Source organism: Chiloscyllium plagiosum, unplaced genomic scaffold (genome assembly GCF_037043375.1).
Source record: "Chiloscyllium plagiosum isolate Xiang-an unplaced genomic scaffold, Cpla_swu_hap1 HiC_scaffold_1, whole genome shotgun sequence".
NCBI lineage: Eukaryota > Metazoa > Chordata > Chondrichthyes > Orectolobiformes > Hemiscylliidae > Chiloscyllium > Chiloscyllium plagiosum.
Genome location: NW_028270139.1, coordinates 36,791,219 through 36,814,403, shown reverse-complemented (window position 1 = coordinate 36,814,403; position 23,185 = coordinate 36,791,219). Strand labels below are relative to the sequence as shown.

Below are 23,185 nucleotides of genomic sequence, written 5' to 3'. Positions count from 1 at the left end.
CCATATTTTCAGTGCTATGCCTGCTAGTCTGGCTTAAATTGGTATAAATAATTTGCAAGGATATTGCCCAGTGTTTGTGGCCCCAAAAACTACTTTGACCTGAATTTATCAACTAACACTCTGTCCTAACCTCAGGTAGCTGTACATCATTCTGCAGTGATTTAGAGTGATCATCAGCTACTTTGCAGTTATTAGCTGAGTTGATTTCTACTGCCTGTTGCTGATTTTGAGGTGTGCTTGATAGTTTTGTACTGCTGTTTGAGATTGATAAAATCACAGGGTGTGGTGTGGTACAGCCTGAAGACCTTGGTTCTGACTTTCAGGGATTCTGCTTAGACCAGTTATTCCTGCAAAGATAGCTGGTATCCCTTTTGTCCAACAGCTTGACAGCGAAATAACAGAGGTGATAATAAAAAGGATACGTTCCTTGAGAGAGAAGGAAGGGGAATAGGGCTCTCAACAGAATGTTTACCGACTGATTTCATATCCAAATGACACTACGGAGCAGGTCGTCTGATGTTTTTTTCTCAGCATGATGTGCTCACTAAAATTTGGCACTTGTTGCAGCCATTGTCAGTTTATTTGAAGATGCTCATGGCTGTGAAATTTTCCTCCTCCCAAGTTGGATTGGGTGACATTTGTAACATCCCCTACTTGGCTGTGGCACTGTTGCAGATACTGTTGCATGTACTCCTTCATTCAAGGGAGTAGAAAATGTTTTATTTTACTCCAGACACAGAAAAGCAGAGAGAATGAGAAAGAAGCTTAACTCAGGTCGTGGATGTCCCATGATGTAGGTTTCATGTCATGTATATCATTTTGCAAACATTTAATCTGTAATTCTGAGATGCAGTGTAACCAGAAGGGATTCCACTTGCTCAACAATGTCCAAGGCTGACATACGATCATAATCAGCGCATAATACAGGGCAATCCTAAGTATTATGAAAGCCATTATAATGCCACCATTTTCTGGCAGTCCTCTGTACTGCCTGCTTTTGAGCAAACATGACAAATTAGAGCAATTACTGGGCAACAAAGGCGAACCACTGATTACTCAGCTCATATCTCCAGTGTGTACCCCTCTCATATAGGAAGAATGCATATAATGAAATTCATGCTCCCATACAAAATGCGATTGATACCATTGGGCTGTTGAAACAATGCTTTTGCTGGTTGGATTGCTCTTGGAAGAGCCTGACAGACCTGTCCTCCATCCCAGACTCTCACATGGTTTGCTGCTTCCTGCACAGCATTGCCATCACATGCTTCACCCTTGACATTAAGTCGTTGCAAGCAGTGAGGAGGAGGGAAACTTATCTTCATTCTAAAAGAAATGTAGAAAATTTTGGAAATACTTAACAGGTCCAGCAGCAGAAGTGGCAAGTGAAACAGTTAGCATTTTGGATTGGTGACTTTCTTCACAGAAACCTGTTTTCTAGTTAAGCAGCAGAAGTAAATGGAACAGGGTTAATAGGGAGCACAAAGGAAGGCTTGTGATAAGAGTGAAAGACTGGCAAAATTAAATGTCAGACATATTGGTGCAAGATAAAAAGAAATTGTAATGAATAATTGCTTGGTAGTACAGAGCTTCAACATTGCTAGAATGTGACAAGAAGTTAAAACTTTTTGTCTTGCATGCATCACAGCTAGGACGCAACAAACAGACTTGAACAAAGGAGGCACAATTTTATAGGGCATGAGAATAGAGTGCTGGTTAGTTGTACCATTATTGGCAGGGAAATGCAGCAAGAACAGTTATTTATCAATCTCAATTTCCAGACCAAGCAGGAGGGGAATTTGCAGGTTGCAGCCTTCCTAATCATCTGTCGTCCTAGCCGGTAGAGGTCCCTAGTTTGGAACCTGGGTCAAATTAACCTTGGTGATTTGCTGCAGTGCATCCTTAAAACGTGCACTATGTTGCCACTATGTATTAGCAGTGGGTTGGGAGGGATTAACTTTTAAAGGTACAGATAGGGTGGCAATCAAAGAGGACAGCTTTGACCTGGATAGTGTTGAGATTTTTGAGTATTGTTGGAGCTGTCTATATTCGATCACAATCCTGACAGGTTCCTTGTAAGTGCTGAACAGGCTTTGGGAAGTCGGGTGATGAGTTACTCACTACAGAATCACTCACCTCTGACCTGTTCTTGTAGCCCCAGTATTTATATGGCTGATCTAGTTCCGTTTCTGCTAATCATAAAATCCAAAATGTGATATTGGGGATTTTACGCTGGTAATACCATTGTATAATACGAGGTGGTCGTTAGATCAGGGCTTTCCAACTTCCTCTTTGCGACCTCCGTTTTGATAATTGTTCTGATCCCAAACCTCTGAGATCTGGTGTGTGGGAGATGGTGGGTGATTGGAGATGCAGTGGGAAACCTGTGCAGTGGTGAGTAGGATAAACAAGGGCTGAAAGACCCAGGATTTTGGGGGAGCTGTTAAATCCACAGATTTTTGAAGTTAAAAAGCACCTACTTTTCTTCAGAGCAGCAATTGAGTCTCAAAGATCAAGTGGGTTGCACCCACTGTTTAAAAATAACTGAGGCCTCATAGCATTCAGCCAGAGCTCCATGGCAGTCATTAGTGCTTCATTCCTGGGTAACTGCCAGTGTTCTAGCTGTACTGGAATACCTGGTCCATAGCTTGTCAGGTCCATAACCTTTGCAGAATTCAATATCTTCAGTTGTTTGTTCATGTCGTGGGGAGTGAATCACATTGGATGAAAACTGGCTGCTGTGATATTAGGGACTTCGGGAGGATATGAACAGCATGCAAACACTGAACAAGAGTAGGCAGCTCGGTCCTTCAAGCCTGCTGCACTATTCAGTAAGACCATGGCTGATCTGATTTTTTTTTTTACCTCAACCTTACTGTGCTTCATAACCCTAATAATCTTTCATTCCCTTGGTAATTATGAATCTAGCTATTTCATCCATAAAAATATTTAAAGGATGCACTCAGCATTTCTGGCTAAAGATCATTGTAAATTTATCAGTTTTATCTTTTGTCTCTTGATGTGGTAATCTCCTCCATCTTGAGGAAGGATGAGCATTTTAATTGTCTGCCATTACTCATGGCTGGAAACGACAGACCTACAGAGCTTAAATCTGATCCATTATTTGTGAGATTGTATAGTCTGTCTATCAAATGCTGCTTCTGTATGTAATACAAGCAGTCTTGTGTTAGAGCTTCACCAGGTTGCCACCTCATTTTTAGGTATGCCTGGTAGTACTCTTGGCATGTCCTCCTTTACATTGAACCAGGGTAATCCTCTGATAGAAACGCTAAGGTTGAGGATATACCAGGCCATACAGTTATAGATTGTTGAATACAGTTCTTGTTCCATAGAGCCTCTCAAATGCCTGGTTTTGATTTGCTAGATTTGTTGAAATCCATCTCATTTAGCATAGTGATAATAACACACAACATGATGGGAATTTCTCTCCAGAAGAACTGTGTAGTAGTCGCTCCTACCAAAACTGTTTGGGACAGATACGTCTACTGCACTTAGGTTGGTGGGGACAAGGTTTAGTAGGTTTTTCTCTCTTGTTGGTTCCCTCACCATGTGTTGCAGAACAAATCAAGCAAATATGTTCTTAAGACGCCCAGTCAGTAAGGTACTACTGAGCCGCTCTTGGCGATGAATATTGAAGTCACCCACAGAGTAATACTCTATGCTCCTTCTGAGTGGTTTTCAACATGGGGGCATACCGATTCATCAACTGCAGAGGAGTTTTGGAAGGAGTTGGTAGATAGATGGTAGTCAAGATTCTTTGCCCATAGCAAGTTTTGAGAAGATTTATAGATCAGGTTGAGGTTTGGATGTAAGTTAGCTTGCTGAGCTGGAAGGTTCATTTTCAGACTTTCGTCACCATACTAGTTAACGTCTTCATTGAGCCTCGGACGAAGCATTGCTGATGATTCCTGCTTTGTATTTACATGTTTGGGTTTCTTTGGTGTGGTGATGTCATTTCCCACGGTGATGTCATTTCCCGCGGTGATGTCATTTCCCGCGGTGATGTCATTTCCTGCTCTTTTTCTCACGGGATGGTGAATGAGGTCCAAGTCAATGTGTTTGTTGATTGAGTTCCAGTTGGAATGCCATGCTTCTAGGAATTGTCATGCGTGTCTCTGTTTGGCTTGTCCTAGGATGGATGTGTTGTCCCAATCGAAGTAGTGTCCTTCCTCATCTGTGTGTCAGGATATTAGTGAGAGAGGGTCACGTCATTTTGTGGCTAGTTGATATTCATGTGTCCTGGTGGCTAGTTTTCTGCCTGTTTGTCCAATGTAGTGTTTGTTACAGTCCATATTTGACCTGATGACATGAGCCTTCATGGGTCCAGAATCAGTGTTGAAGATTCAGAGGACAATTCTCCTCAGCTGATACTAATGTGATGTTACTGTGTCAGCTGGATCTGTTCTATCTGTGGGATAGCACATAACCAAGTATGGTAATTGTTAGTGTTTGTGACATTGTCTGCTGGGGATGGTTCTCTACGTATAACTGTGGTACGAGTAATCCCAATTCCACATTTGCCAACAGTCGCACATCTTGCCTTTGCTTTCTTACTGAGCAGCATTATGCTATCTTGGCAACAATACTGAAATATTACCCACCACAAAAGTAACATTTTAAATCAGCTTTTTAATCAGATAATCTAATATTCCTTACAAAAGTCAACCAGTCACCCTCGTGCATACTCATAGTTCCTGTCTTCTGTACGCTTTACTTTTGCCTAGTGCTTCCCATGCCATGCAACATGTCTAATTAAAGACTGATGCTGCTTTATGTTGCCATGAAGCTTATGGGTCAGGGATCTATTCTATACATTGGCGAGATGGCTTTTCTTGTCTCTTGTAGTTTGGGGCTTGGAATGGTTTCCCCTTATCTATGAATGACTGCCATATCTGATTGTGGTAGGTTTTTGCAAATTCTTTTGTTTATACTATTGTACATAACACTGTCTCTATAATTGCAGCTTTTTATTAGACTAGTCCATTCTTCCTTCCCAGTTTCTTGAACATATTTGCTGATGTCTTTGTTGCATCATGGTCTACAATGTCATTATCATATCCACCCTCAACACAGTACAGACACTATATATTTTTTTCAAATTAGTATGCAAGATCAGAAATTCTATTTATTGGATGTAACTTGCACATGAAATTCTTTTTTTGCATTGGTTGGTCAATTCTGAGCAAATTATGCTGGCAAAACTCAGCACATCTCTCAGAAATACCAAATCGTATTGAAAAACGGAAGTGCAATATTTAGTTGAATGTCTACATTTGTTTTTGTGATGATCTGAAATTCATCCTGCAAAGTTTTTTTTTCAATTACTTTGTTGCACAAAGATATTTTTAATTTTAGTCTTGAGTCTTAGCAGTATGTAATTGTGATGCTGTCTAGACATTGACATCAGTGGAACAAAATGATGATTGTTTTTGAACATGTAAAGAAGTCTGGGAAAGTGTTTGTGAGCTAAAATGTAATGAACTGTTTTTGATTAATAATGCTTCCTAAATTGTAAATAATAAGTAAATCTTGTAGTTTAATGATGCTTTTTCAAGTATCTCATACATGTAAAAATTATTTTTTAGTGCCTTAAATTTTTATGTAGGAAAACTAACTAAGGCGTCTTACTGCCAGAACACATTTAAAAGTATTTGAGTCATTAAATCTAGTTTTAGCCTTTACGGGAAGTTGTAGCCACAACAATGTAGAATGCATGAGCTAAGAAAAATTAAGTCTAATGCATGAATGTTCTGCCCAAATAAGTTTTTTATTTGTAGTTTTTTGTATAGGTATATGATAATTTGTTCAAAGCCAGTCTAGAAATGTGCATCCCATTTTGGATTTACTTTGGTGCATCTATCTAAGAAATAAATGTTTGTACTGTGTAATTTTTATCAGTCATCCATTCATGTACTTGACCATTGTATGGGGCTGAGCTAGCTCATTTGGAATCTTGCTGCTGTTCTTGACTATACTGATGCCATATGACAACACCGGGTTGCCAACTTCCAACTCTAATCAATACTCGTTTCTGCTGTTCCTTTCACTTGTTTGATTCTAAAACATTTTTCAATGCTCCTGTTACCTTTGGACCTTGATCTTCCATAAACCAAAAACTACCAAATCCTACTGAACCATTATCCCTGTGCTCGCAGACCTACATTGATTTCTGGTATAGCATTGTCTCAATTTTAAAGTTTTCGTGTATGCTTTCAAATTCTTCCATGTACTTACCCATTTTATCTCGGTAACTTGTTTCAGTACTACAACCATCTAAATTATCTACTCTCTTTCAATTATGGTTTATTATGCGCACCCAGTTTTTTTTATTCTACGTTTATGGCTGTGCCTTCAGCTGCCTATGCTGTAAAATTTCCTCTTTAAACCTCATCATCTCTCTAGTTCTCTATTCTCTTTTATGGCATTTTCTTCAAAACTACTACTTTATTCAGCTTTGTCCTAATAGCTCCATACATGGTTCAAGTGTAAAATATTATTTCATATCACAATGTCCTTTAGGATGTTTTACTATGTTAAAGGTATAATTTAAATGTAAAGTTGTTGCTTTTGGTATTCATATGTTTAAAAGTAACTTGTCAGACTGTATGTTGATGAAAATTATGACTCTAGTATGTATTTTTTGGTCATGGCATTTTATATTCTATCAGTAGTTAGCCTCAATTTTACTTACCACAAATGGATATTTTATAACTGTGTATAAGAGATCAAAGAAAAGTTGCAGACTTTTTTGTGAGGTGTTCAAAAGTTAAGACGTACCCACACTTGTGTCAGATGCAGATGATATTTCAAAATGTTGACCACCCAGACTGAGTTTTACATTTTGGATACTTTCTAATTAACCTGTTCGGGGAAGCTACAACTTACCTCTGAAGCAGGTGGAACTTGAACCTGGGACTCCTGCTCAGAACTAGAGACAGTATCATTGCACCACGCTCGGCTGAGTTTTGCTTTTGTACTTGGCAAATATGTCCACCTCTATTTTGGTCAGATTTTTCAAAGATCAATCTTGTATGTCAATCTTGTAACATTAATGGTAGATGTTACCTGTTCATGCACAAGATTAATATAAACAATAAACAACGTCTTTTTTGCATATTGAACATGGAAACAATTGTGACTTTTTAAAAAACCTTTGCAGTAATCTTGAGGGTTTTGGCCTGGAAGCAGAAGCAAGAATGACAACATGGCACATCATGATACCTTCTGATCTTGAACCAGATGGAAACCATAGCCAAGATATTAGTGAAGGTAAAACATAATTCTATTATTCAATTAACTCTCCACAAACAGTAATTTTCACGAGTGATCATTTAATGAAATTCTGTATTTTCTGACTAGCCTAACTCTAATCAAGAGATTGAGACCCAGACTTGGCCAGGTAAATCTTAAATATCTGACATCTTGGAACAAAAAGCAATACTTGAAATCAAGTATATTGTCAAAAGGCAGTTGCTTACAAAGAATAATTAATATCAATGGAAATGTAATAGAACTATTTCTGATAGAATGATCTTTGATGTTGCATTCAATTCAATATTTGCTGTGTTTATGCAGTATTAACTTTTAGTAGAATTATACAAATCTCTAAGCAGATGAGAGCCACGTAATCTCTTAGCTTTCCTACCCTCCTAGAGTGGTCAGAAAGTTTTTGGAATTAGGGTTACCTCTCCTGTGTTGTGCCTTGAACAGCCAGCAGGTCAGCTAATTAAACTCTCCTTCACAGTGTGCACACATTCTAATATCACTGGCTGCTGTTAAAGTCTCAGGCTCAATAACATCACCTGACCATCCAACATGCAAGCCCATGGCAGGAGGTCAGCAGCAGGCAGGTGGAGAGTCCAGAATCTGCATTGAAAGAGTCTCTGAACTGGCAGGGGTTCCGGAATAGGGGATAAAGTAATGCTCAGAAATTAGAGAGAGTTTGAATGCTAGAGCAACTCTAAAGGCTTCAGTTAGCATGGGGAAGAAAGAGAATGGTAGATGCAGTTTAGGGGAATGAACCTTTACAAGGGAGATGGAGAATGCTGAATTAATGGGAACAAAAGGGAACAGGGTATTCTGGGCATGTGTAACTTACAAATTCAGGCCACCTTTGAGGTTCTCAGGTTGGGCGTGCCATCTTCTCACAGAATTAAATTCAAAACTGGGTCAAGAGAGAAACTGCGAGCAATCCTGTTAAAAGTGATATTGACAGGAGAGTCTGAGTTTACATTGTTTAGGCTGATTTGCACCACAGCTTCATTGTGAATATCAATTATACTTGTGTAATTGATGGATTAGAATTAGGTTTTATTTTCTTATGTACTCAAGTGCAGGGATGCAGGAGTACAATGAAAAGTTTACAGTGTCACAATTAAGGTAGCTAGGAACAAAATCTTAGGTAAAAAGTAGAAAAATAAAGAAATAAGTTAGAAGTTCAACATTATAATTCTTGTCAGTATGAATGAGTAAATAAGAAATAAAGTTCAAAGTTACAATCCTCTTGTAATCATGGTCCTGCAGTTGCTTCACATTGGGCTTTCCCCACAAGGGCTCAATCTCTGTCCCACGCTGGGCTTAATCACTTGATTCCCCACGGCTCAGCGCTGCTATCTCGCCACCCAATGCCATCTGGGCTCACCAGTCGCCTCGCATCAGGCTGCCAGAGTCCCACTCTGGTGATGCTGTGGGCCTCAGGTTGTTGCCATCACCCCTGCTGCCTGCACAACTGAGCTCCCTCCAGAAGGTAAGTAGAGGAAAAAAAAGTACTAAAAAATGAGAAAAGAAGAAAGAAAAGTGGTTGGAGCAGATGAGCTTTGGCTCAGGAGCTGTACTCTCCTGCCATCTTAGAACTATTCAACGTATTAGTGTTGGTCCTGAAGTGAGCATTGTTATTAACATGTTATTATTAGTTGCAAGTGCAATTTAAGTAAGTTGCCATTAATTACGAAGGGAATCAAAGTTTTTTTGCCTCTGATTCCTTTCGGTGATCAATCCATCCCTACCACTCCTTACACCAGATAAAACATGCATTCCTTAGTTCCTCCTCTTCTGCTGCCCTTTCACCCTGCCTAATTTTTCCTCTCTGTACCAGCAGATTGTCAAGTTTCCTGCTTTTTCATAATTTACTAAACTTAAACATAAAACTGGGGTATAATAGTAGACAGTTATTCCTTCATGGCAAATACAAGATGGAATCCTCCTGTTACTATTGATTGTTACCTTTGGGTGATGAAGGATAAAGTGGAGAAACTCCTGGGGTACAAATGGGATTCAGTACTCCGCTTCCAAATCAGGAACCATTCACATTTCTGAATTTCTCTCCTGTTCTTACCTCCTCAGCTTGTATTTTTGGAATATTTTGTTATTCTTCATTTGAGTAAAAAGAATTCTAAAGTACCTGTTTTAAGTCAAGATTTCACTCATTGAAGTTGATGTCGTCTTCAACTCTTGCTATTTACAAATGGAAATGAATAGGCATAGGGACAGCATATCTCAGGAAAATTAATAAATTGTCTTTTTGCTGTGGTTCTGTTCGCCGAGCTGGAACTTTTTGTTGCAAACGTTTCGTCCCCTGTCTAGGTGACATCCTCAGTGCTTGGGAGCCTCCTGTGAAGCGCTTCTGTGGTGTTTCCTCCGGCATTTATAGTGGCCAGTCCCTATCGCTTCCGGTTGTCAGTTTCAGCTGTCCGCTGTAGTGGCCGGTATATTGGGTCCAGGTCGATGTGTTTGTTGATGGAGTTTGTGGATGAGTGCCATGCTTCTAGGAATTCCCTGGCTGTTCTTTGTTTGGCTTGCCCTGTAATGGTAGTGTTGTCCCAATCAAATTCATGTTGCTTGTCGTCTGCATGTGTGGCTACTAGGGATAGCTGGTCGTGTCGTTTCGTGGCTAGTTGATGTTCGTGGATGCGGATCGTTGGCTGTCTTCCTGTTTGTCCTATATAGTGTTTTGTGCAGTCCTTGCATGGGATTTTGTACACTACATTAGTTTTGTTCATGCTGGGTATCGGGTCCTTCGTTCTGGTGAGTTGTTGTCTGAGTGTGGCTGTTGGTTTGTGTGCTGTTATAAGTCCTAGTGGTCGCAGTAGTCTGGCTGTCATTTCAGAGATGTTCTTGATGTATGGTAGTGTGGCTAGTCCTTTGGGTTGCGGCATGTCCTCGTTCCGTTGTCTAGACTGAGGATGTCACCTAGACAGGGGACTGAGCATTGAGGATGTCACCTAGACAGGGGACGAAACGTTTGCAACAAAAACTTCCAGCTCGGCGAACAGAACCACAGCAACAAGCACCCGAGCTACAAATCTTCTCACAAACTTTGAATTGTCTTTTTATTTTTGGGCAAATTTGTATTTTGACAAATCCTTTTTTAGTTACATCATACTTCAGAAAATCTTATTAAGTTTAATTGTTTAATATCTTCTTTAAACTTGAAATTCCATTTTTAGGTCGACAGCTTCTTCTCAAAGCTGTAAATCGGGTTTGGACTGAACTAATTGTCAACAAAAAACAAACTTTGGAGGAGATCTTTAAAGTTACACTACTCACAAACGAGCGTGGGCTAGTGGATTTGTCAACTGCAAGGCCACTCATTGAGGATGCTGCTTCAAAATGCTGGCAGAATCATATAGGTAGGAACTACAGTACAGTTTTAATTATAATTTATTATAGGAAGTCTGTGAACTGTCAGATTTTTCAAAATGTTATTGAAGTTAGAGGGAGAACTATTCAAAACCATGCGAACAAGTGGCATTGCTATTAATACATCTTGACTAATCTATTCCTATTATCTGAATTATACAGTAGCTGGATGAAAGGATTAAGAAGTGGGTGACTATACTGGAGATAGTGATCATTGGTTAGATACATTATTGTAATGGAAAAGAACAGATAATTCAGGAGTAAAAGTTTTTAACTGCGGGAAGGCAAATTTTACAAAACTGAGAAGTGATTTGGCTAAGGTAGACTGGAAGGACTGGTAAAGGATGAATCAGAGAGCAACCAATGGGAGGCACTAAAAAGCAAGCTCCTTAGTGCACATAGCATACATGTCCCCTCCAAAGATAAGAATGCCAAATCTAGACTTCCATGGTCCTCTAGAAAAATACAGAGGAAGATTAAACAAAAAGCTTATGATAGTCACAAAATGCTAAGCAGTGCAGATAGCCTAGAGGAGTGTAGAAAGTACAGGGATCGAGTAAAAAGAAGGAAATCAAAGAAAGGGCACACAACTATATTAGCAAGCAAGATAATGAAAAACCCAAAGATGTTTTCCCTGTCTAAAGCACAGAGGATAGTTAAGGAAAACTGAGACCTATCAGAAATGAAGAAAGGAGCTTGTGTGAAGATGCAGAGAATATGGGAAGAATTTCAAATAAAGTTTTGCCTCAGTATCCAGAAAGGAAAGGGATGATGTGGATATTATAACCCAAGAGAAGAAGTGTGAAATATTGAACAAAATAATCAGAATTCAACAGGATTTGGAATCCTTGCTGAAGGTCAGGGAGGCAATAGCAGATACATAGAATCCCTACAGTGTGGAAACAGGCCCTTCGGTCCAACAAGTCCACATCAACCCTCCGAACAGTAATCCAACCAGACCTATTCCCCTATCCTATACTTAGCCCTGACTAATGAACCTAACCCACACATCCCTGAACACTATGGGAGGAAACCAGAGCATCCAGAAGAAACCAACGCAGACATAGGGAGAATGTGCAAACTCCGCACAGACAGTTGCCCAAGGTTGGAATCGAACCTGGGACCTTGTCACTGTGAGGCAGCAGTGCTAACCACTGAGCTACCATGCCACCCCAAAGGATTATTTTGCTCTAAATCCTCTAAGGATTGGTTTCCATTCTTCACAAGACACAGTTGAGGTGACGGAAGCAAATGTAGTTCTGTTGTTTAAAAAGGATACAAAGGAAATGCCAAACAATTGTGGGCCAGTTAATGTGTCTTCAGTAGTGGGCAAATTGTTAGAATCAATTCTGAGAGATTGATAAACTATCGCATAGAAAGGCATGGACTAGTCAAGGATAGTCAGTGTGGCTTTCTTGAGGGAAAGTCATGCCTGACAAATTTGATTCAATTCTTTGAGGGTAGTGCATAGACTGATGTCATTTACATGGATATTAGTAAGGCATTTGACAAGATCCCATGTGGCAGATTGGTCAACAAAGTAAAAGCCCATGGGATACAGAGTAATGATCAATGGCTGCCCGCGCAAATGGAAAGCTATTTCAAGCGATGTTATGCAGAGCTTGCTGTTGGAATCCCTGATGTTTCTTTTCTACATTAATAATTTGGACTTGAACATGGAGGGCACAACTGTGAAATTTGCAGATGACAAAAGAATTGGCCGTATAGTGGATAATGTAGAAGATAGTTTTAAGCTTGCAAATTATATTGATTGGTTGGTGGAGTAGGCAGGAAAGTGGTAGATGGAGTTCAACTCTGAGAAGTGTGAGGTAATGCATTTAGGCAGGTCAAGCAATAAAGGGGAAGATACAATAAACAAATGTACTGAGAGTAGTGGATGAAGTGTGAGATCTTGGCATGCAAGTGCACAGTCCCTAAAGGTAGCAGTACAGGTTGTTTGTAAAGAAGGCCAATGGAATGCTCTCCTTCTTTGAAAGAGGTATAAAATACAAAAGTAGCGATTTAATAACAAAACTGTACAAGACACTGATGAGGGCACAACTGGAGTATTGTGTGTAGTTCTGGTTACCACGTCACAGGAAAGATGTAATTGCTATGGAGAAAGTGCTGAGAAGATTTACTAGAATATTACTAGGGCTGGAGAATTGTAGCAAGAAGAGATTGGAGAAGTTGGGGTTGCTTTCCTTGGAACAGAGAAGGGTGAGGGATTACATAACTGAGGTATGCAGAATCGTGAGGGATAGAGTTAGACAGAAGGAACCTGTTACCCTTGGCAGAGAATTCAAAAACCTTGGATCATAGCTTCAAGCTAAATGGCAAAAGGATTAGAAGGAATGTGAAGTATTAGAGTGTCTGGAATTTGCTGCCTGAGTTGGTGGAAGCATAGACATAGAGACATAACCTCTTTGAAAAAATATCTGGATCTGCGTCTTAAGTGCTGTAAGCTGCAGGACTGTGGGGTGTGTGCAGGAAGGTGGAGTTAGAAAGAGCACTAATGTGTCTTTAGGTTCTTTTGCAATTTCAGAAAGTAAGTTCCTGTGTAATTTGTAAATTAACTTAATTATATCAGTTGATAAACATGAAAAATAACAAAAACAACTTGTATCTTTCCAGTACTTTGGTCAGAAAACAGGCAGTTAGAATCGATTAGACTACATTTAGATTGCCAGTGATGCTTCTCAACTTATGTTTAAATTAGCAAAAATGTAAGAACAAAGAATTTCTGGTAGACCTTTGTAAAACATCGTTAAGTATTTATAAGTTCCTGTTTAGACCTCATCTCATTAAATTCATTTCTGAGACTTACCAGAGTGACACCAAAGATACAGCTTTTGAGCTTTGTGAAGACAGAAGAAGAGCTTTGTGAAGACAGAAGAAGAGCTAAGATTGTTCTTCGAGCAGAGATTGTTGAAAGATTCAATAGATTTTAATGAAGTTTTATAAAGTTTTGATTGGAAAAATAAATGTTTGTTTTAGTTGTTGAATTGATAACCAAAGCAATAGGCAACAAAACGTTGTGCAGGAAATGGGCAATTGTTTTACACAGTGAGTTGTAATGATCTAAAATGCACTACCTGAAAGGGTCACGGTGACAGATTCCGGCATGTCTTTCAAAAGGAAATTGTTTATGTACTTAAATGAAACATTTCTACCACTGCAGAAAAATATAATGAGAGAGGTCTAATTTAATAACTGTTTCACAGTGCTATTGGCACAATGCACCAATTGTTTTCCCTTCTGTGCATTAGAATTCAATGTATTGTGTGGAGCTATGAAACCATACTTTAATGTCTTAATTGGGAAGAGTAATGCAGCAAGATTGCATGGAAACGAAGAATAAAGTCATCTGTAACGTTATAGAGAATTTGCTTTGAATTTTGTTGAGACTATCAACATAAAATCTCTCTTCTGGCTGTAAAGGTTCTATGTAACACAAATTCTAGCTCTTAAATTTCTGCTAGAGTCTTTAAGCAAAATCTACTCAAGTAGTTGGCAGTTAATTCAAAACAAATATGCTGTAAGAATGGGCTGCTGTAGCTAAGCTGATTCAGTTTTCAAACTTGATATACTTCGTTCCCCAAAATTTGACATCTTTTGAGATTTTTCACCTTGATCAGTAGATGTTAGTGATGATTAACATAGCTGCATGTTTCTATTGGGAAATGCAATATTTTATAACATGTTATCTGACTAGAGTTTGTTGTTTCATCTGCCAATTTTTTTTATTTCCAATTAAAATAAAATAATGTTAGAATTCCCATTTAGGTAGCTTGTAAAAATTTTGTCCTGAAAGTGGGAAGCCTAATTTGATGAACATGATTACGAAACATAATAATACATTTTGATCATTTGTAGAATTTTTCTACCATTTGTTAATATTCCCCATGAAGTAAAAAATTGCTGGAAAAGCAATGGATTGATGATTAGCATTAATATACTTGTGACTCAACATAAAACAAAATGGAAATTAATTGTTTTTAGATGAAATTATATCAAGAACCCTTATCTTCAGGGCGTTATGTGAATTGTGTGTGCAGCACAGTTCAATAAAATTGCAGTTCATAAATCAAGAATGTCTGGGAAATACAACAATTTTTAAAATTGCATTACACTCTTCATAAATTAACATTTTGGGAGTAAAATTTTATTTACCTGCTGTTTATGTATATTACTGAGAATACACTTGACTACAGCTTTGGATAAATCATGGACTTGTAACTTAGTGCAAATTAATATTCTTATTTAAATTTTTTCTATCCATTGTTCAAGACAATTTCATCTATGGACAAGAATGAGTTTAAAATATGGAAAGTAAGAGTAAAAAAGCAGAAAATTTAAAAGATTAGAAACGTATGAACAGTTGGAGGCAAAACGAAACCAATGATTTTGTGCTCTATTGACCATGCACAATTAGCATGATACCTTTTAGCACTCATGGAAAATTAACACAGGTTGAGATGCATTGGAAGTGGTTGTAGAAGCCAAGTCAGCAACCATGTGTTGTAATGAAGATAGCAGATGGAGCCAATACAAGATGGAAAAGGGAGAAAACAGTCAGGGCTGGGACAGAAACTGTGAAGAGACGAAGCATTAGCAGTCAGGTAATGGAGCACTAGGCAAATGAAAACTGATACATAATGCATAGAAATGCTGCAAAACAGCTTCATCACTTAGAGTCATAGAGAAATACAGCACGGAAACAGACCCTTCAGTCCAACTTATCCATGCCGACCAGATATCCTAACCTAATCTAGTCCCATTTGTCAGCACTTGGCCCATATCCCTCTAAACACTTACTTTTCACATACCCATCCAGATGTCTTTTAAATGCTGAAATTGTACCAGCCTCCACTACTTCCTCTGGCAGCTCATTCCAAATACACACCACCCTTTGCATGAAGACGTTGCCCCTCAGGTCCCGTTTTTATCTTTCCCCTCTCACCCTAAACCTATTCCCTCTAGTTCTGGACTCCCCCACCCCAGGCAAAATACTTTGTCTATTTATGCTATCCATGCCCCTCATGATTTTATAAACTTCGATAAGGTCACCCCTCAGCCTCCGACGTTCCAGAGAAAACAGCCCCTGCCGATTCAGCCTCTCCTTGTAGCACAAATCCTCCAACCCTGGCAACGTCCTTGTAAATCTTTTCCAAGGAGAAAGTGAGTCTGCAGATGCTGGAGATCAAAGTTGAAACTTTATTGCTGGAACAGCACAGCAGGTCAGGCTGTGATGCTGCCTGACCTGCTGTGCTGTTCCAGCAATAAAGTTAAATCTTTTCCAAACCCTTTCAAGCTTCACAATATCCTTCCGATAGGAAGAAACCAGAATTGCCTGCAAAATTCCAAAAGTGGCCGAACGATCATGACCTCAGTACGTACAGCTGCAACATGACTTCTCAATTCCTATACTCAATACACTGACCAGTAAAGGAAAGTCTTCACTATCCTATCTACCTGCACCTCTACTTTCAAGGAACCTGCACTCCAAGGTCTCTTTGTTCAGCAACACTCCCTGGGACCCTACCATTAAGTGTATACGTCCTGCTAAGATTTGCTTTCCCAAAATGCAGCACCTTGCATTTATATGAATTCAACTCCATCTGCCACTCCTCAGCCCATTGGCCCATCTGGTCAAGATCCCGTTGTACTGAGGCAATCTTCTTCGCTGTCCACTACACTTCCAATTTTGGTATCATCTACAAACTTACTAACTGTACCTCCTATGTTCACATCCAAATCATTTATATGAATGACGAAAATAGTGGACCCAACACCGATCATTGTGGCACTCCACTGGTCACAGACCCCCAGTCTGAAAAGCAACCCTCCCACCACCACCACCCTCTGTCTTGAGCCAGTTCTGTATCCAAATCGCGAGTTCTCCCAGTATTTCATGAGATCTAACCTAACCTTGCTAACCACTTTCCTGTGGGGAACCTTGCCAAATGCCTTACTGAAGTCCATATAGATCATGTCCACTGCTCTGCCCTCATCAATCCTCTTTGTTACTTCTTCAAAAAAAGCTCTGTCAAGTTCATGAGACATGATTTCCCATCCACAAAGCCATGCTGACTAACCCTAATCAGTTCTCGCCTTTCCAAATACATGTAAATCCTGTCCCTCAGGATTCCCTCAATAACTTGCTCACAACTGATGTCCGGGTCACCTGGCTTTTCCTTACCACCTTTCTTAAATAGTGCCACCACCTTAGCCAACTTTGTCTTTCAGCACCTCACTTGTGACCATTGATGGTACAAATATCTCAGCAACAGGCCCAGTAATCATTTCCCTAGCTTCCCACAGAGTTCTAGGATACGCATGATCAAGTCCTTGGGATTTGTTCACTTTTGTGCATTTCAAGACATCCAACACCACCACTTCTGTAATGTGGACATTTTTCAAGATGTCACCATCTATTTCTCCACATTCTATATCTCCCATGTCCTTCTCAAAAGTAATCTTTCCCCATTTCCTGCGGTTCCACAGATAAGCTGCCTTGCTGATCTTTGAGGGGTCCTGTTGTCTCCCTAGTTATCCTTTTGTCCTTAATGTTTTTATAAAATCCCTTTGGATTCTCCTTAACCCGATTTGTCAAAGCTATCTCATGTCTACTTTTTGCCTTCCTGATATCCCTCTTAAGTATACTCCTACTACCTTTATACTCTTCAAGGATTCTCTTGATCTCTGCTGTCTATACCTGACATATGCTTCCTTCTTTTTCTTAACCAAAACCTCAATTTCTGCAGTCATCCAGCATTCCTTAGATCTACAAGCCTTTCATTTCATCCTAACAGGAATATACTGTCTCTGGACTTTCATTACCTCATTTTGAAGACTTCCCATTTTCCAGCCATCTGTTTACCTGCAAACGTCTGCCTTCAATCAACTTTTGGGAGTTCTTGCCTAATAGTGTCAAATTTAGCCTTCCTCTAATTTAGAGCTTCAACCTTTAGATCTGGTCTATCCTTTATCGTCATTATTTTAAAGCTAACAGAGTTATGGTTGCTGGCCCCAAAGTGCACCCCTACTGACACGTTAGTCACCTGCCCTGCCTTATTTCCCAAGAGTAGGTCGAGTTTTGGCACCTTCTCTAGTAGGTACATCCACATATTGAATCAGAAAATTTTCTTTACTTAACAAATTTCTATCCATCTAAGCTCTTAATGCTATGGCGGTCCCAGTCTATATTTGGAAAGTTAAAATCCTCTACTATAACCACCGTATTATTACAGATAACTGAAATCTCCTTACAAATTTGTTTCTCAATTTCCTGCTGACTATTAGGAGGTATTTAATGCAATCCCAATAAGGTGATCATCCCTTTCTTATCTCTCCGTTCAATTCAAATAGCTTCCCTGGGTGTATTCCCTGGAATATCCTCCCTAAGTACAGCAGTAATGCTATCCCTTATCAAAAACTTATAAATCTAGACTCTGTCAAGGACCTTTGTACAAAATCATCTGTCATCCAAGATCGAACTGGATAGGAAAGGCCAGTCTCTCGTTGCCTTAAATTCACTATGATTGTTTGATAATAGTGGATCCTACTAAAATTGAAAAGGCATATAAGAGAGAATTTATTGGTAACTGTCGTGGAAATTAAATCGACTTGACTCGACTATTAGCAAGAGCAAAGAAAGGAGCTTTATTTTAAATTCTGCAGAATTGAGTCCATTACAGCTAGATGCTTCAATGTAAGGAGTACTGAGCATTGTTCAGATGCTTGCTTCTTATCACGTTCTCAAGGGCAAAGACTGGGAGAACTCAAGTTATTATTCTCTCATCCCCGGGTCTTAGATATAACAGTTCTTTAGCTTTCGCTGAGTTCAACTATTGCAAGGTCGAGTTGAATGTTTACAGAATTCAAACAGAGATAAGCTGACTGCAGACCTTCATCAAAGTATTGTTTACAAAGCTCAGTACAGCATTAAATGGAAGAAAAGCATTCTCTTTTAAATTTCACAGTAAATGGATAATTAATTTCACAGTAAATGGATAATTTTCCATTACATTTTCCCCCTTTTTGTCATTTTATGACAACAAGGACAACAACTACAACAAAACAAAATACAGAGCGAGAATAGCTATACATCAGCAAATGTTTAGGAAACGCCAGGCCTTTTTCTCAGACACCACCTACCCGAAACACAGCTTTGTGGTGGTATCATCACTTGCTCTGGTGTGCCCTGTAAACATCCCATGTTCACATATCACATTCGTCAACGTCCTGGTTTCTAAACTGCCGTGGGTCACGTGAAGGTCCCCTTAGCACCCTCAGTTAAGATACCGTCTGCGGCTGTATTCCAGATGTCCCTGCCCTTACGAATAGTCCTACCAGGGCGCTTACTAAAAGTGTGAGCTGGGGCAGCCCCATATTCGTATGAGGCTCCTTGCACTTAATTGGTTCTGGTGTTGCCCAATGTCTTCTTGGGCCCAGCTACACGCTTGCAATGGCTGGCGTGTATCCACGTGGCTCTTTCTGCGATCTTAACTGCTGTTGTGTTGCAAGGAGCACTTGAAACAGTCCAAGCCACCTCTTCGCCTTCCAGTTTTTCCTCCAGAAATGTTTCACCACTATCCAGTCTCCAGGTTCTCGATCATGCAGCTTCCCTTCTGCTGGTTGGGGTCGTGCTGCTTTCACTTGATTCCATATTTGAGATAAAAGTGTAGAGAGTTTTATACAATAACATAACATCTCATCCTCACAGTGGCCTGTTATCTGTCTTACCTTAGGTCTTGGGCCAATTCCTGTGTTGGGCGGCCTATCGAACAAAATCTCAAACGGGCTAAGATTAGCTCTTCCTTTCCTCCTAGATTTCATATGCATCAGCACAATCGGAAGTGCCTTTGTCCATGTCACCCCCTAGTTCCTCACAACATCTTGTCAATTTATTTTTTAGGGTAGCATTTTCTCTTTCCACTGCCTCACCGCTCGCTGGGTGGTAGGCACAGTGTTGTCTCATGTTTGTTCCCAAATAATCACTGATCTGCTGTTAGGCATTATTGACAAACTGTGTCCTATTGTCACTACTAAGCCTTTCAGGGATGCCCCATCTCAGAATTATCTCAGTTAGCAAAGCTTAGGCTACTGCGCTGGCATCCTGTTTAGACGTGGGGAACGCTATCACCCATTTGGAAAACATTTCAACTATTACCAGACAATACCTTTTCCCTTCGCTGGGCGTTAGTTCAATGAAATCCATCTGTAAATGTTCAAAGGTTTTTGGGGTTGGGGGTGTACTGCCTGATTCATCTGTATTCCCCTCCCCACATTATTAGTGGCACAGATAACACAATGCTCACAATATTTCTAAATCCCTTAGTGTACCAGTGTGCTGAAATACTGTTGTGCGTTCCCTCTTTTGACACATGATCCTTACCGTGTGTCAGTTTGGCATAGAATGGAAATAATGATGGTGGTAGACAGGATTTACCAATGGGGCCACACCATACTCCTTCCCTCACACTGCACCCTGCTTTCGTACACTCACGCTTTTCTTGTGGTGTGGCCTCTGACTGTAACTCCCATACGTCTGCTGTTGAAAGGGGGAAAATGGAACCTTGCCAAAGTTGCATGATGGTATATGATTTCCCTTTGAATGAAAAAGCGAACCAGAATTGACTATCTCGGTGCACCGGGACACTAAAGAAGGCATTTTCTAAATCCACAACAGAGAACTATTTGCTGTCCGGTGGAATTTGAGCTAATATGGTATAGGGGTTGGAAACATTTGGGGCGCGTGGAACAACAGCATTATTAACTGCCTGCAGGTCTTGAATAAACCTCCATTCCTCCAGTTCACCGGGAATGTTTGCCTTTTTGACCCAAAAAAATGGGGGTTCTCACCGGTGAGTTTTCTCAGGGGATTATCACTCCAGCCTTTAGGAGGTATTCAAAGACTGGAGTAATTCCTTCTATGGCTTCGGGTTTTAACAGGTATTGTGCCTTGCAAGGACAATACTCAGACGTCGGGGTTATCCTTATGGGCTCACAGCCCCATAAGAGCCCCACATCATGTTTGTCCTTTGCCCACAACTCAGTAGGGACCATTTTTAATCTTGGGTCTGAGACTTCTATGTTAGGGAAACGCCAGGCAATTGCCCTAGGCTTTTTAGGGCTAGCGGCGGTTACCTGGACTGTCCTATCTGCCTGAGTTGGCGAATTTAATTTCTTCTTATATGTCCGCATATCTGCATTGAACCAAACACCCACATTGTCCCTGAAGACCCAACCTTTCGTTCTTTGTGCCTTTAGCACCCATGGTCCCAAATCCTGTCACCAGACGCCTTCGCCAGTGATACATGAGGAGCGGAGCCTTCCACATCAAAAAGATAGGGTCTGTTTCCTCTTACAGATACCTTAAATAAGTTCACACTGACTGCATATCTGTGATCACTCCAATAAAATTCGCACAATAACAAGTGATCTGGTTTAACCAATCTCCTGAACCAATCCTTCTCGTATGGTTTGTCGGGGCCGTCAGGGTGTATGTGTGCTGTGCAGTGCAGCATATCTCCAGCAAGAAAATCGGTGTTAATAGGATTAACATGGTTGCTTGCTTCCAGGGTGAGTGAATCGCTCACTGAACTTATCGCTCTCTGGCTTAATCGCCACTCGTAGACATACATCAGGGGTCGTGGGTCATATTTTACAGCCTGCACTGGTAAATCTTCCCTTTGAATTACCTGCAAGCCCGTCAGAGTAGTGAGCAAATCCAACCCCAGTCTCCCTATGAGATCCCGACCCATCAGATTTAAAGGACAAAATTCCGATAACAAGAAGGAGAATTGGAATGTTTCCCCGGTACTATTTTTGCACAATAGGCTGCAGAAAATCTCTCCCGCACCATGAATCCTGATGCACCCATTGTGTTCAGGAACCTTTCACTCATCTTTATTTGTCGATTGTCTAAACTGGCTTAATTTAAGGACTGAGTATGTTGCCCCTGTATCTACCAAAAAGGTGACTGATGTACCTTCCACATATAACATAGAGGTGGGCATCGACTTATACGCATCATTGTGATATTGGACATACTGTCCACACTTCGCAATCTCAGCGCTCAACATAGAGGTGTGACATGTCCCAGTGCCCGTAAGGTTAGTAGAAGAGATTAGCATAAGCGAGTCTTCGTTGCCAAGCATAAAGGAAAGAGGCTTACCTGTACCTTGTGGGCTGCCCACCTCCAACTCAACCTTCCCCTGTCAGTCCCCCCTGTCGCTCAGGCTCCAGGGCCAATTGAGACTGTCTGTGTGGGCACTGTCTCGCCCAGTGGTCCATTTTTCTGCAAACAAAGCACCCGCCAGATCCACGTCTGCCCGCGCCTCCTCCGCCACCCCCCTTCCTCTTCCTCTTTCGTGACCTCCACCTCTGCCTCTCTTCCTGCCGCACCTCCCTCCAATGGCTGGGTGACCATTTGCATCATAGTAAGCTGAGCTTTATGTGCTTGCTGTTCCATCTTTAGTTTCCACTTATCCTTCTCTTGGGTAAGCAATTTTTCAGCATGTATCGCATGTTGTTCTATCAAATTAGGCTTTCCTGTGCCCCAGGTAATACAGGTGTCTATTACCTTTTTCGTTATTTCATCCTTCATTCCATTGGTAAAGCTGTTCCTCCGATGTGCCTCATACGGTGTGGTTTCTGCCGCCATTACGCCCTCGGGGTGGGGGGGGGGGTCTCAGTCCACTATGGGCATTATGGACTTCAGTGAGGCGCGTAAAGTACTGGGACACTGTCTCACCTTCCCGTTGCTTACACATTGCTATTTTGGTCATATCCATTCGCACTGGGACCACCTCCCTACAGGCAGTTGCCAGCGCTGCAATCAAGGGCAGTCATCAAGGTCAGGATCTGAAACAGACTTAAGACACTGTACAGCTTCGTTAGGTTGTTTTCCGTGTGCGTCTGCATGTGCGCTGGTGTTTGTACGTGTATTTGATCTATCCTTGAGATTTCCTTTCTCTGATATCAGCCTCAGCCTTCCACATGTTGTAAGCACTCCAATTCACAGGTTCTATTTTTCACTTCCTTTTCTCCTTCTCCCTCTCCTTCAACTTCGACCTCAATATTTCCAGCTGTCTTTTACTAAAACTTCCTCCCTCCGGAAAACCACATTCCTTGATCTACAACTCTAACTGCTTTACAGACTCTGGGCCGTAATTATTTAGCATGTATTGTATTTTTGGTTGACCATTCCAACTCCTGTGTGGACTCTCCCTTTGTTTGCTCTTGCTGGAGCCCATTTTTAGTGTAGCTGGAAAAGTGTTCAGCTCGCTCTCTCTCGCGGTACCATTTGACTTGCTTTCTTACCTCTAGAGGTCCCCTCTCGCATTGGGTGTGTCCGCCTCAATGCCTTGGTTTTCATAAACCAAGAAACCACGTACCCGGTATGTCTTTGGCGAGTCCAACTCAGCCAGTCGGGGTTCCAAGTCTAAATCCACCTTTAAACTTGCTGTCTCCTAAACACTGTAAAGACGGCAATCCCCTTCCCTGGGTTTTTTCTCTA

At 40.7% G+C, this 23,185-nt stretch overlaps 1 protein-coding gene across 6 annotated transcripts in view; it reads left to right on the top strand.

Annotated features, from left to right (window-relative positions):
- The window catches only part of wdfy3 (WD repeat and FYVE domain containing 3), a 407,974-nt gene that overhangs the window by 283,892 nt on the left and 100,897 nt on the right, over nt 1–23,185 (top strand). For all 6 annotated transcript variants that reach the window (XM_087985817.1, XM_043696108.2, XM_043696088.2 and 3 more), the window contains 2 exons: nt 7,181–7,290; nt 10,467–10,649. In XM_087985817.1, the coding sequence (XP_087841943.1) occupies nt 7,181–7,290; nt 10,467–10,649 (293 nt within the window). The remainder of the gene's footprint in view (nt 1–7,180; nt 7,291–10,466; nt 10,650–23,185) is intronic.